General features: G+C 43.1%; 1 protein-coding gene across 2 annotated transcripts in view; it reads left to right on the top strand.

Annotated features, from left to right (window-relative positions):
* Positions 1 to 14,821, top strand: part of LOC132397928 (mastermind-like protein 2) — a 135,284-nt gene that overhangs the window by 112,750 nt on the left and 7,713 nt on the right. Inside the window, exon 3 of one of the 2 annotated variants that reach the window (XM_059976745.1) lies at positions 10,182 to 10,292. The exons of the other annotated variant lie outside the window; for it this stretch is intronic. Within the exon in view, the coding sequence (XP_059832728.1) occupies positions 10,182 to 10,292 (111 nt within the window). The remainder of the gene's footprint in view (positions 1 to 10,181; positions 10,293 to 14,821) is intronic. 2 annotated transcript variants of the gene reach the window in all.

Raw genomic sequence — 14,821 nt, 5'->3', positions numbered from 1 at the left:
AGACATCATTCACAGCAACCGCCGCCTTCCAGTACCAAAGCCTGAAATGGGACGTTTAATATACTGGTAGTATTGGGTAGGCACGATAGCGTAACGTTTCACAGCGCCAGCGACACGGGTTCAATTCCCGCCGCTGCCTGTGGAAAGAGATTGGACGCTCTTACATGACCACACCCATGGACTCACTTTCAAGGACTCTTCATCTGTTCTTGATACTTATCGCTTATTTTTTTTTAAATTATGATTTCTCTCTGTATTTGCAGTTTGTCTTTCACACACTAGTTGAACGCCCAAATTGACGTGGTCTTTCATTGATTCTGATATGGTTATTACTCTATTATGAATTTATTGAGTATGCCCACAGGAAAATGGATCTCGGCATTGTATATGGTGACACGTGTAATAAATTTACTTTAACCTTTGGTTATGTGACCCCCCCCCCCCTCCAGATGCTCCACTTTCTTCCCATATTACACGAACACTCACGGGTTGGCAGGTTAATTGGTCAAAGAAGTCTAATTCAGTGGCGTAGTCTCAATGCGCCGGAAGGGCCTGTACCATGCTGTGTCTCTAAATAAATAATATATTTAAATCATTGATAGGATCTCCTGTACCTTCATATTCTTCAATATTGAGTTAATGAAGAGTAATACTTCCTGCTTCCGTCTTATCTCACAAAATCTTGCTGAATTCATGAACATCATCATCCCATATCTACCCTCTCCACAGCTTCACTCCCTCCCCAGCAGACAGACACACACAAGTTCACCCACTCCACACTTTTGCTCCCTCCCTAGCAGACACACACACACACACACACACACACACGTTTGAAGTAAATTTATTATCAATACTGTACTACCCCGAGATTCATTTTCTTGTGGGCATTTACCAAAGAACAACGAAACGAAATAGAATCAATAAAAAATTAGACACAAAGTTTGACAAGTAGCCAATGTGAAAACAAAGGCAAAATTCTGGAAATACAAAAAAGTAAGTAAATAAATAATGCTGAGGATGTGAGTTGTAGAGTCCTTGAAAGTGAGTCTGTAGGTTCAGTGATCAGTTCAGTAATGTGTTCTTGACAATCACCTGCCTTTGTAATTTACGCAAAAAAAAAATCCAGTCACCTATTTATAATCCAAAAAAACTGACTTAAATACCTATGTCAGAACACTGGACATGGGTATTTTTACATAGGAGAAGAGTTGAGTCAAGTCATTTGGGAAGACTGGGTTCTCTGCTTGTTTGTTCCTCGTTGCAGAAATTGCCAACTATGATCTTACTTAAGTGGAATTGAATGCAGCATTTGTGGCTGCAGCCAATGTCCTATTTACCTTGCTACTAAAGCCACTCAGTGCAGGCTGTTTAATGATTACATTGTGGCAAAGCTTCCTTTTTAAGATAAAGCCAACTCACTGATGCTCAGGCAAATGTTTACACTGTGCCCACATCATTGGCAAATGGAGCCATGAGGGGTTCATTGGTGCTTCTAGCCAGTTCAGTTTGCCTCGGTGAGCACGGTGCCCCACACTCACTGCGGTTTAGTGCATTTCTGATTTCTTTGGAGGGCGGGTTAGATTGGATGCCTACCTGCTGTGGAACCTCCAGTCGCTTTCCTCGTCTTGACAGGCGAGGTTTAGCAATGTGGGATTTGTCACTTCTGCCTGGGAAAGATTAGAATGTTTCTGTCAAATGTTGTTGCAGTCTCAATTTTGGGTGATAACTGTGACCTGAGCAATTAAAAAGTGATTATATTACCTGAGAGACTATTTTTGCATGTTCCATTTCTGTTGCTTTGTAGTGAGATTAGGTTATTGTCTATACATTTATACTGTGTGTGTGTGTGCACACATACAGAGAAGATGACTGACCCCGAGGGACAGCCTGCTAAGAGAATAGCAGGGGTCATGGAAATGGAAGTGGGTGAAGCAGAGCCAGAGGACCAGAGGCCATGGCAGGACAAGCCACTGCTCGGGATGTACCATCACCAGATGTCAGAGGTGGCTGACAATAGAAAGTGCTACCAATGACTGGAAGTCACAGGGCTGAAGGACAACACATGGCTGCACAAGAACAGTGGCTGAGCACAGGAGCAATAGAAGCAGGGGTCTGTCACTCCAGACAAGATCCAAGATGGCAGACTGTGCAGGGAAACCACAGAAACCATCCAGCACACAGGAACAGGGTGCGAGATGCAGGCAGGGACAGCGTACACTGAATGGCACAACCGAGTTGCAGGAATAGTGTCCAGGAACATCTGTGCTGAGTATGGATTGGACACTCCCCAGTCCAAATGGGAACCATCCGAGACAGTAGTGGGAATGACCGAGCTAAGATCCTGTGGGACTTCCAAATACAGACTGGTAAGCAGGTACTGGCCAAACAACCAGACAGAGTAGTACTGGATAAGGAATACTGGAGAAGAAAGCAATAGTAATAGATGTGGCAATCCCGAATGACAGTAACATCGGGAAAAAAGAACATGAGAAGCTGGAGAAATACCAGGGCTTGAAAGAGCAGATAGAAACATTGTGGAAGGTTAAAGCCAGTGTATTCCCAGTGGTGATAGGAGCACTTGGGACTGTGATACCTGGACCGGGAGACGAGCTTCAACAAATCCCGGAAACAACATCTGAGATCTCAGTGCAGAAGAGCACACTACTAGGAACAACAAGGATTCTGCACCAAACCCTCAAGCTCCCAGGCCTCTGAGAGGACCAAGATAGAGGGAAAAGTACACATACACACCACCCATAAGGGGCGAGGGAATAGTCTGAAAGAGTTCAGGTGGAATGGCCTGACCCATTCAGGCTGACAGGAGGGTGACATTAACTCAAATAAACGTGTGTGCAGAAGAGCATCTCTATATGCACAACGTGTTGAACCTTGAAGTTGATGGGCTACAGCAGCTGAAGACCATGAACGTGCACTCAGTGGCCACTTTATTAGGGACAGGAGGTACCTCATAAAATGGCCACTGAGTGTGTATATGTGTGTTTGCGTATGAATGTGTATGTATATATACATGTACACAAACACTTAAACACAGATATATTTTTTGCTAACACAAGAAAACCTTTCAGGCCAGAGCCATTCAGCAGCACCCTTCAGCTATATTTTTTGCTGTAATTTTATATAACTGTGCTGTACGGCTGCCACAAAACAACAAATTTCACAGCATATGTCGGTGATAATAAACTTGATGCTTAGTCTGTCATTTAGAGAAGTGAAAACCTATTTCAGACCAGTGGTCAACTGACTGAAAGGGGATTTGTTGACCTTTTTATGAAGGAGTGGACATACAGATTCTTTTCCAAGGGTGTCCATACATTTTCTATTTACTTACTTAATAGGGTCTATTTTTTAAACTGGCTGTTTTATTCTCTTCTCCTTTGTTCTAATCCACTCTTTGTCTAAGCACTTCCAACGGTTACCCAGAAAATGCCCAAAGGCTACTCCTGTATCCTGCCATTGTTGATCATCTAAAGCACGTGGTGCAGCAGTCTGCCTTACATCACTGTCAGGTGGTGAGAACCAGTATTCCAGGTGAAAAAATGGTCAATAATACTAGCTCTCTCTCTAACTCCCTTCCCCCCACCCCCCCTCTCTCTTTCTCTCCCTCCCACCATCTCTCTCCCTCTCCCCTTCCTTCCCTCCCTCCCCTTCTCCCACTCCCTCCCTCCCTCCCTCATCCTGCCACTCCCTCTCCCTTCCCTCCTTCTCCCCGCTCTCTTCACTCTCCCTCCCTCTCCCCTTCCTCCATCCCTTTCACCCTCCCCCTCACCCCCACCCATCTCCTCTACACACACACCCTGTTCTATAGAATACTGTATCACCAATCAACAAAGTAACAAGATACAATGTGGTCTGATTTATAGAAACAGGCCTTGTTAATAATTGATTAATTAGGGAATTTAAATATTCTCTTCCCAGTTTCCAATTTCAATGTTGTATTTTAAGCCGTATGAAAAATACGTGAAGTAGTTCCTCTGTCACAGAATGCTGACTTGTGCTCTCCAATCATTGTTCAAATAATCTATTAGCTTTTCATACAGGAGCTGTTAAATATAGGATATCTCATAAAACGAAAAGATTGGTAGGGTCAGTACTGGAAGATTTGAAATAGCTTTTTTTTTGTTCTTACTTGGTGAGGAAGTTAACTGGGATGTTTCCAGGGAAGGGGATTATTTCATTCCGCAATTATTCCATCTATCTGGCTCTCTGGTCACCCATTAAAATAAGCAGCGCACAAATCAGAAACTGCTTCTAATGGAGCTCTTGCAGAGGGCGGTTTTCATGAGGGATACAAGCTCCCACTAGTGGCGAAGCGCTGTAATAGCCTCGGAATGGGGATTGATGTGAATCCCCATTAGCCGTTGTCTCCTTCGGTACTATTCCCACCCTCCGAGTAAGTGAACAATAAAATAAAAAGGATTCTTTTTGGCAGTAAGTCTGATTAAATTACTGTAAATCTGGATCTAAATCAAACACAGGAATCAAACTTCAAAGGTTCTTTATTCCACTTTGCTTGTCTGAGATACCAAATCCATGAGAAATTTAATGTACCCTAGAGATATCTTGAAACTGTTCCAAATACATAACTTTTTTTAAAAAAAGCACATGCACACTTTTACATCAGTAGACAGGAGCTATTACATGCGACAGGAAGCCAAAAGGAAGCACTACTGTTCTAGCACAGTTGCTGAGGTCTAATCTCTACTTGTTACCACCTTCTTGGGCTCGTCCTGTGTCTAGTGAAGCGGCCACTGAGTGCATGTTCAAGACCTTCCGTTGATGTAGCCCATCCATTTCACGGTTCAACAAAGGTGCTCTTCTGCACAACACTGTTGTAATGTTTGACTTACTGGCTCTTCTCCTTTGACTATTTGGATACAATAGGGTCTTTTAAGGGACTCTTAGATAGGTACGTGGAGCTTAGAAAAATAGGGGCTGTGCAGTAGGGAAATTCTAGGCAGCTTCTAGAGTAGATGACATGGCCAGCACAATATGGGCTGAAGGGCCTGTAATGTGCTGTAGATTTTCTATGTTCTTTCATCAACAAAGTGTTTTTGTCCACGGAACTGCCCCTCACTGGTGTATTCTTTTTTAAAGTTTTTCTTACCATTCTCTGTAAACTCTAGAGAATACTGTGCATGAAAATCTCAGATCAGCAGTTTCTGAGATACTCAAACCACCCTGTCTGACACCAACAGTTATTCCGCTGTCAAAGTCATTTAGATCACATTTCTGCAATATCACCTCATAGTTTTTGAACTGAGCCCATGACTTACGAAGGCCAACACATCATATGTCTTAAGTTTTGAGGGATCAATGGACCTGGCCCTCTTTTCTTCCACACTGTTAATAATCCTGCCCATTAACCCTATATTCTGACTTCAAGTTCGATCATTCCAAAGTTTATCTCTGCACACTTTTCCTGGCTGAACTCCATCTGCCACTTCTCAGCCCAGCGCTGAATCCTATTAATGTCCTGTTGTAACCTACAACAAACTGCATACTATCCATAATACCACCAGCCATCGAGTTGCTGGAGGAAACTGCCAGACCTCTGCATAGTCAAAGGGAGAACGTGAAAGCTCCACACAGACAGTACCAGGAGAGAAATGGGGTGATTGTAGTGTGTGGTAGCAGCTCTTGAACTGGATAGCAAGGCTACATGCAGTGTGGTGAATGGATTGGACCTCCTCTCTATTTGTGCAGGGTTTTGTCTCAGTGGACCTAGGTAGTCGCTCCTGCCCTGTAATTGCCCACTCTGTACTGTGGCTAATACAACTCAGATAAAACGGTTAACCCTACTAAACCGTTGTCATCCTTGCTCCATGCATCTGTAGCTGGTCTAACTGCAACACCGTGCTGTATGATTCTATATCCATAACGTGGAGCATCCCAAGCCTGCTAAAGATGCAGCTTTTCCCTCTATATACATACTTACTGCCCGTTACGCCACTGGCATTTAGGTTAGCAATGAAGGTCCTCCATCTCTGTCTGTGCTTAGCCAAAACTAATTTTGGTCTTGGTTTTGGCAGTGTTCAGGGCTTCCTTCACTGTGCCAGTAGCTTCCTCTCGGCCATGCAGGTCCCAAGTGGAGACTCAGGAATACCATCGCACACAGATGTAGAAGGATTCTTCATTGCTGATTCTGTAACAGTTTGGTTTGACCAGTCAGCATTGTCTGAACTCCTGAACCTGGAGAACTGGTGGACCACTCTTAGTCTGGTCTCTAACCTTTGACCTGTTCAGCTTGGGACTCCCTACCAAGAGCCAAAGCACAAGGCCCTGACTCTAGCCAGCATAGCTCTCTGGGTCCTTGAGGCAGACAAGCCTTCAAAACATGACAAGGTTACGCTCCTCATGGAGGATCTGTATTAAATCTCACAAAGACATTCATTTGCAGTTTAATTCTATGAATGAGGGTGACCACATTTCACTTGCATCATAATTCACACATAATTAAAGGCTGATAGGTGCTGTTCCAGAAGCCAAAGGCATGTTTAAAATAAAAATTTTCAGATTAATTATGCAAATATGTTGTCTGGTGTATAAAGGAAGTGCTGAAAATACACAACAGACCAGACAGCACCTGTGAGGACGGAAGCATTTTAATATTCCAAGACGGTGCTTTCTCAACAGTAGAAGTGACGGCACTGCAGAGGCAGAGAAAAGAGAGGCCAAGGAAGAACAAAGAGAGGGCTAATGATGAGAGAGCTTAAATAAGAATGAAAGAGAGTGTTTGTAGTCTTTAGCTCACTCCCTTTGTTGGTACTTTGGGATTTATTTCATGGCTGTTAAAACTAGCTGCAAGATAAGACATGTTTCCAAATGCAGGGTATGAGACAATAAATGTTTTGAAAGTACTTCAGTTTTTACATAGTTGAGCTCAAAAGATTTTGAAAAAACAATTGTCCACTCTCGCTTTCCTCTCACTTCTTGTTCTCTTTTAATATTTCAGTTGACCTGATACTGGATATTCGGTGGCAATAGGTCACATCTACACTCAGTGGGTTAATGGAAATATCTAATCAACCAATCATGTGGCAGCAACGCAGTGCATAGAAAGATGTAAACCTGGTCAAGAGGTTCAGTTGATGTTCGGGCAAAACATTAGAAAGGGGAAGAAATGTGATCTAAGTGACTGACATTGGAACGATTATTGGTGCCAGAAGGGATGGCTTGAGTATCTCAGAAACCACCGCTCTCCTGGGATTTTCATGCAGAACAGTTTCTAGAGTTTACAGAGAATGATGTGAAAAACAGTATATATCCAGTGAGCAGCAGTTCTGTGGGTGAAAGCACCTTGTTAATGAGAGAAGAGGTCCGAGGAGAATGACCAGGCTGGTTCATGGCGACTGTAACTCAAATAACTACATGCTACAACAGTAGTGTGCAGAAGAGCATTGCTGAATGGACAACATGTTGAACCTTGAAATGTTTGGTCTACAGCAGCAGAAGACCATAAACATACAGTCAGTGGCCACTATATTAGGTACAGAAGCTACCCAATAAAGCAGCTACTGAGAGTTTGATGCCAGCCAGATGCCCATGTATTGGGGTAACCATGTGTATCATCAGTTTAGTTAACTATAAGTTCAAAGTAAATCTATTATCAAGTATGTGAATGTTACCAAACACTACCTTAAGATTCATGTTCTCTCCCTTTTTGTAAGTGCTATTTTTTTGTTTTTGAAATTATTTTATTTACAATACCAGCAAAATATACAAACTGTTCCACAGTATGAAGTCACAAAAAAGCCAAAGCAGTTCAGTGCATCAAATTTCCTTTGCTGAAGAACGTTAAGTGTGAATGGTGTTTTGGGGGGGGGGGTGTCTGTGTTTGCCAATATGGTGCTTTTACAGTCGCCATTATTAATGAGAGATCTTTAAATGCAAATTTTTTTTCATTTTTTTGTAATTAACTTCTCTTGGATTTTTAAACATCTCTGGATTGCTCATTCAGTAAATGCCATACCCTGGGTGGGTGCAGGTGATTGAGGGGGGATTCAAAGTTCTCTCCTGGCTCTTGGGGAGGGTAATTGCCAGCAGATGTTGGTCGATCCTGGAAACAAGAATTTAACAAACCATCTGCTTTGATATTCTTTCACTGCAAGGAGTAGTATTTCCCAGGATCGTTTAATTTCCTTGTTTGAACTAATGTGGAAAATTGATTGCTGCTGACAAATATTAAATAAAAGGGCCCTTTTTTGATGTTCAAAATTACCCACAAGCAAAGCTTAATATAAATGGAAAAACCATGCTTTCTCCTCATTGCTACCATCAGACAGGACTCACACCACCAGGTTTAGGAATAGTTACTGCCCTTTAACCATCAGCCTCCTGAACCAGCATTAAATGTTGAAATTGAACCCACATCCACCACTTCCACTGGCAGCTCGTTCCACATTCTCACCACCCTCTGCGTGAAGAAAACCCCCCTCATGTTCATTTCAAACATTTCGCCTTTCACCCTTAACCCATGACCTCCAGCTGGATGTTGGACAAGCAACACATGCAAAATCCTGGAGGAACTCAGCAGGCCAGGCAGCATCTACGAGGAGTAAACAGTCGACATTTCTAGCCGAGAGCCTTCATCAGGACTTCAAGGGTTTTGACTCGAAACTTCAACTGTTTACTCATTTCCATAGATGCTGCCTGGCCTGCTGAGTTCCTCCAGCATTTTGTATGTGTTGCTTGGATTTACAGCATCTTTAGATCTTCTCTTGCTTGTGGAGGCTGGACAAGTCTGGGTTCTTTTCTCTGGAGTATCAGCACCTAATAGAAGTTTTTAAAATTATGAAAGGCATGGATAGAGGAGACAGTTAATACCTTTTTCCCAGATACTAGAAGATACGCATTTAAGGTGAGAGGGGGAAAGTTTAAAGGAGATTTTTGAGGCGAGAGAAGTTTATTAGAAAGTGAGTGTAAGGTTCCTGGAATGGGCTGCCAGGGGTCATGGAGGCAGCAGATACGATCGTGGTGGTTAAGAGACTATTAGATCAGGGATCCCCAACCTGGGGTCCTTGGGCCCCTTGCTTAATGGTATTGGTCCGTAGCATGAAATAGTTTGGGAACCCGTATTAGATGCAGGGAGTGGAGGGATGTGGATCATACACAAACTGAAGTGTAATTCACACAGGCAGTGTGGGATGAAGGGCCTGTTCCTCTGCTACACTCGTCTATGTTTTGTGTACACGCCCCGTTGCACTATATTTTGCAACCAGTCCTGTTAGCAGTTCATCATGACATCCTTTCAATGTAACATTGAATGCTTTTTTTTTTGTTCTCAAGACGAAACAGCTAGAGGTCTTGTACTTTAAAAATTACAGGTGCAAAATATTCTCAAGATGTGGCAGGGTCCAGCACTGATGTCATTCTTTCCTCGGCTCTTGCTTAAAAAATCCAGTGAGCAGTCTGAGTCAGGTTTAATATCACTGGCATATGTCGTGAAAATCATTGTTTTGTGGCAGCAGTACTTTGTGATATGTAATAAAACTGTAAGTTGGAGTAAGGTATGAAACACATACATTATATAAAATGTGTAAGATCAGCATTCGATTTGTGCAGCAGTCTGTAAGGGACAAAGTACGGTGGTGTGCCAAAGTCATAGGAACCCTAGCTCTGTATGTGTGCCTAGGACTTTTGCTCACTACTATATGTATATGCAGAGTGTGTATATACGTACATATATATACATACACACAGATGCATACATGTGTGTATGTACAGTACTGTACAAAAGTCTTAGGCACCCTAGCCCTGTACATGTGCCTACGACTTTTGCAGAGTATTGTAAATACTCCTTATAGACAGACGCATGAATCAAACCCTAATCTTACAATTGGCTCTGTAATGCATTACACTAACCGCTACAATACTGAACCACCCCTGAATAGAACTACACAGAAAAGAGGCTATTTTAGACTTTTTATATAGATATGAACTGTGGCCAAGAAATCAAATGTGGGGCACTTACCAAACTACAAACATCACTCAGCTGTCCTAAACATCTGTTTATTCCTCTCCGTAGATGCTGCCTGACCTGCTGAGTTCCTCCAGCTTTTTATGTGTGCTGCTCAAGATTTCCAGAATCTGCTAAATCTTTTGTGTTCTGATTTATATAAAAGCATTTCTGTAATTTCTTTTTCTCTCTTTCTTCAATACAGGATCCCAATCCCAATAATAATTACATAAAAGCCACATCACACGCCTTCCTCAAGCACCAGCTTCTAAAGAAACAACATAATCTCCTCCAGCAGCAGCTCATGGCTGACCAGGTGAGAGACTCGGCTCGTGAAGTAGCTTGTGAATGCATTCCTAAGATTATAATTCCCCACCACCTCACAGGGTGGTTAAGGGTGGTGGAGTGGAGATGAGTCTCTACTAAAGGAGGTGCAAGGCATTCCTTCTCTCTGCTAACCTGCAGGTCACCCTTGGGCAAGGTGTAGCACCTGCTTAGCCCCCCGATCAGGGTCACATGAAGTCACGGGAGAAGGTGGTGGATGGTCATATGAGCAGCTGGTGCATATTACAAGTCCTGCTTATGCGACCACTGACACCAGGCGGACAGTCTCTGAAGAGTATTGATAATGGCTGGGGTCACCCGTCTTGTAAAGACACTGCCCAGAAGAAGGCAGTGGCAAATCACTTGCCAAGAACTTGACTGCCTGCACCAAGGGTTCCCAATCTGAGGTCCACGGACCCCTTGCTTAACGGTATTGGTCCGTGGCATAAAAAAGGCTGGGAACCCCTGGCCTACATCATATGATACAGCACATAATTAACGTTCAAACTGCACCATCTGTGAATTAATTAACACATTGTACTGTGGTACAACCCCATGGAAAAGCACTACATGCAGGGGTGGTTGTAGGCGATCCAAAGTGAAAATAGACAGGTATTAGAACGACTCCACTGGTTTGGTAGTATCAGTGTAAAAAAAAAGAAGGCTGAATATCTAACAGAAGCAGTTATATGTAAAGGGTGTAATCCCTACTTGTTACTGAATGATAGGAGCATCATCTCAGGGAGAGCAATACAGACTGATTCTGTACACTTCTTCATAATCAGAATCAGGTTTATTATCACTGACATACAGTGTGAAATCTGCTGTTTTACAGCAGCAGTACATTGCAATACATAAAATATACTACAAATTACAGTAGGAAATAAATATACAGTATGTAAAATTTAATAGTGCAAAAAAAGAGAAAAAGTAGTGAGGTAATGTTCATGGGTTTATTGTTTGTTTAGAAATCTGATGACAGATGGGAAGAAACTGTTACTAAAATGTTGAGCGTGTGTCTTCAGTCTCCCATACCTCCTCTCTGTTGGCTGTAGTGAGGGGAGAGCAGACTCATTGAGTTGAATGGCCTAATTCTGTTGCTGAGCCATAGTCTTCCCTGGGAGATGGAGGCCCTAAGTGATGGATGCTGCCTTTTTGAGGCATTGCTCTTGATGGTGGGGAGGCTAGAGCCCATGATGAGATGGCTGAGTTTACAACCCTCTGTAGCTTTTTCCTATCCTGTGCACAATAGACCTTCCATAACAGGCTTTTTCAAGCTCTGCATAAACTGTAGATAAGTCAATTGGATCTCCAGGCAACCCTCCTTGTGCTCACTCGCTCGCTTTTGTTTTGCTGATTTCCTTTCAGACCATGTCTCGGTAAATATTAATGGGTGGATTTGCCACTGTTTCTGTTTAGTGGGTTCGTGAAAGGAGTCCATAAGATCACGAATCATAAGCCCTGAGAAGAGACCAAGCCCGAAACGTTGACAATCTATTCCTCTCCATGGATGCTGCCTGACCTGCTGTGTTCCTCCAGCATTTGTGTGCATTGCTTTGGATTTCCAACATTTGCAAACTTTCTTATGTTTCAAAGAGATAGGAGAAGAATTAGGCCATTCAGCCCATCTTGGTTGATTTACTTTACCTCTCAACTCCATTCTCCTGCCTTCTCCCCATAATCTTTGACACCCTGACTAATCAAGAACCTATCAACCTCTGCTTTAAATATACCCAATGAGTTATCTCCACAACCATCTGTGGCAACAAATTCAACAGATTCACCACCCACTGACTAAAGGAATTCCTCCCCACCTCTGTTTTAAAGGGACGTCCTTCTATTTGGAGCTGTGCCGTCTAGTCCTAGACACCCCACACCCTCACTATAGAAAACATGCTCTCCATGTCCACTCTATCGAGGCCTTTCAATAACTGGTCTTTGAAAAACTCCTTTAACGAAAAAGAAGGACTTGTAGAATGCGAACAATTTTGTCATGTGTTTCCAGTTATTTACAGCATTTCTTTAGTTGATGCAACAGGATAGCAGACAGTTCTGCAGCATGTAGGAGGGCAAATTAAATCATTCAAAAGCTTTTACCCAGACAGGTTTGGACTGAGTGTCCTCAGCTCCATGTCTTGATTTGACCAGAGTTGTTTTATTGGTTGAGTCATGTTTGCTAAGGAGCGGGAGCTGTGTGTTTTCCAGGCAGAATGCAGGTGAACCAACAAGGGCTTTCTTAAAAGGGTTATTTCTGGGAATGGATTCAGGAAAGTCTGCCTTGCCATCTATAGACACTGGAATAGAAACAAGTCAATTTTGGCATTTTTGAAAAAGCCTCAGAACAGAAGGGCCTTTTATTCCAAGCTTTCAAACACTTCCAAAACATACAGCTGTGAATTCTAACATTCAACTCTCATTAGCATTTCATTTCCCAAATTCCTCAACAAAATGGCCCAGAGGAGAGTGGTTGACTGATAACTGAAAGCTGGTGCTGAGCTCTGTAGGGTACAAGTGTTAGGCTCTGAAATGTGGTTCCAGCCAAAGGGTGACAGAGAAGGAAGTCCAAGGCTGGTAGGGGAAATCAGAGATTCCCTTGAGGTTTTTATTGTCCCTCTTAGAAAATGAGAACATATGGAATTGAAGCAGGAGTCAGCCATCTGGTCTGTTGAGCTTGCTCCATCTTTCAATAAGATCATGGTTGATCTAACGTGGACTCGGCTCCACTTATCTGTATTTTCCCCAGAAATGTTCATTCCCCTGCTACGCAAAAATCTATCTGACCGTCTCCGCCAGTGTGATGCTATTACAGCGCCAGCAATCCTACCGCTGTCTATAAGGAGTCCACATGTCCTCCTCGTGATCACGTGGGGTTCCTCCCACATTCCAAAGATGTTTGGATTAATAGGTTAATTGGTCACATAGGTGTAACTGGACAACATGGGCTTGTTGAGCTATTTAATGAGCTCACCTCTGCTGCCTCCTTGGCAGAGAATTCCATGGATTCACTACTCCCGAGGAAAAGCAGTTTCTCCTCATCTCCATCCTAAATGCATTCTCCCAAATCCTAAGACTAAATTCCCAAGTTCAAGTCTCACTTACCAGGGGAAACGGCTGCTTTTTCCCAAACTCTTCAGCTCTGGAAAAACCAAAGGACATTTTAAAAAGATGTTTCTGCCCCATAGGATCAAGGATCGAGTTTATTCACCACAACATTTACCATGCATTAGGTATTTGCTGCGGCGTGTTGTTCGGGGCACAACATGCAACAAAAGCAACATCGTTCAACGATTATACAGGATAGAAAATTAGGTAAAAATAAAGTTACAAGTACAGATATGGAATAAAAAATCTACATATCTGCCATCCCCAGTAGGATTCCCTCTCGCAGGTTCTGTTGTTTCTCCAGGTTTTAAATAAATGTTGCAGGTTACACCCCGATGTCATTATTGTACTGTGTCAGTTAAAGGATGGAGCCTTCAGCAAAGCAACAGACCGCTCCCAGAGGCTGTGGGAGCTCACCCTGACTATGCATCAGATCCTGCAGTGGTGCTTGAACCCCACCTTCTCCCTATTCATGACCCAGGATGGTGGGCCCTATATCTATGAAAGGATTGCGTGCATTGGAGAGGAGGGGTTTATGAGAATGATCCCAGGATTGAAAGGGTTACTGCATGAGGAATGTTTGATGTCTCTGGACCTGTACTTGCTGGAGTTTAGAGAAATGAGGGGTGGGGAGGGATTTCATTGAAACTTACCAAATATTGAAAGGCCTAGATAGATTGGACACACAGAGGATGCTTCCAATAGTGGGGAGTCTAGGACCAGAGAGCACAGCCTCAGAATAGAAGGATGCCCCTTTAGAACCAAGATGAGGAGGAATTCATTGCCACAGACTACTGTGGAGGCCAAGTCATTGGGTATATTTAAAGCAGAGCTTGATAGGTTCTTGATAAGTAAAGGTGTCAGTGGTTATGGGGAGAAGGCAGGAGAGGAGGGATAGCAGAACAGCCATGATGGAAGAGTGGCGCAGGCTCGATGGGCCAAATAGCCTAATTCTGTTCCAATGTCTTATGGTCTACTACCTTGAGATTTATTTGCTTGCAGGCATTTACAGGATGGAATGTCAGAGCACACTTAAGACCATAAGATATAGGAGCAGAATTAGGCCAATTGGCCCATCGAACCTGCTCCATCATTTCATCATGGCTGATCCAATTTTCCTTTCAGCCCCAATTTCCTGCCTTCTTTCCATATCCTTTCATGCTCTGACTAATCAAGAATCTCTCAAACTCTGCCTTAAATTTACATAAAGACTTGGCCTACACAGCTGCCTGTGGCAAAGAAATCCACAGATTCACCACTATCTGGCTAAAGAAATTCCTCCTCGTGTCTGCTGTAAAAGGACGATCCTCTATTCTGATCTCTGTCCCTTGGACTTAGACTCTCCCACCATATGAATCATCCTCTCCACATCCACCCTATCAAGGCCTTTCACCATTTGATAGGTTTCAGTGAGGTCAC

The sequence above is a fragment of the Hypanus sabinus genome, chromosome 8, assembly GCF_030144855.1.
Source record: "Hypanus sabinus isolate sHypSab1 chromosome 8, sHypSab1.hap1, whole genome shotgun sequence".
Classification (NCBI taxonomy): domain Eukaryota; kingdom Metazoa; phylum Chordata; class Chondrichthyes; order Myliobatiformes; family Dasyatidae; genus Hypanus; species Hypanus sabinus.
The sequence above is the reverse complement of the archived record's forward strand: the minus strand, read 5'-3'. Positions and strand labels throughout refer to the sequence as shown.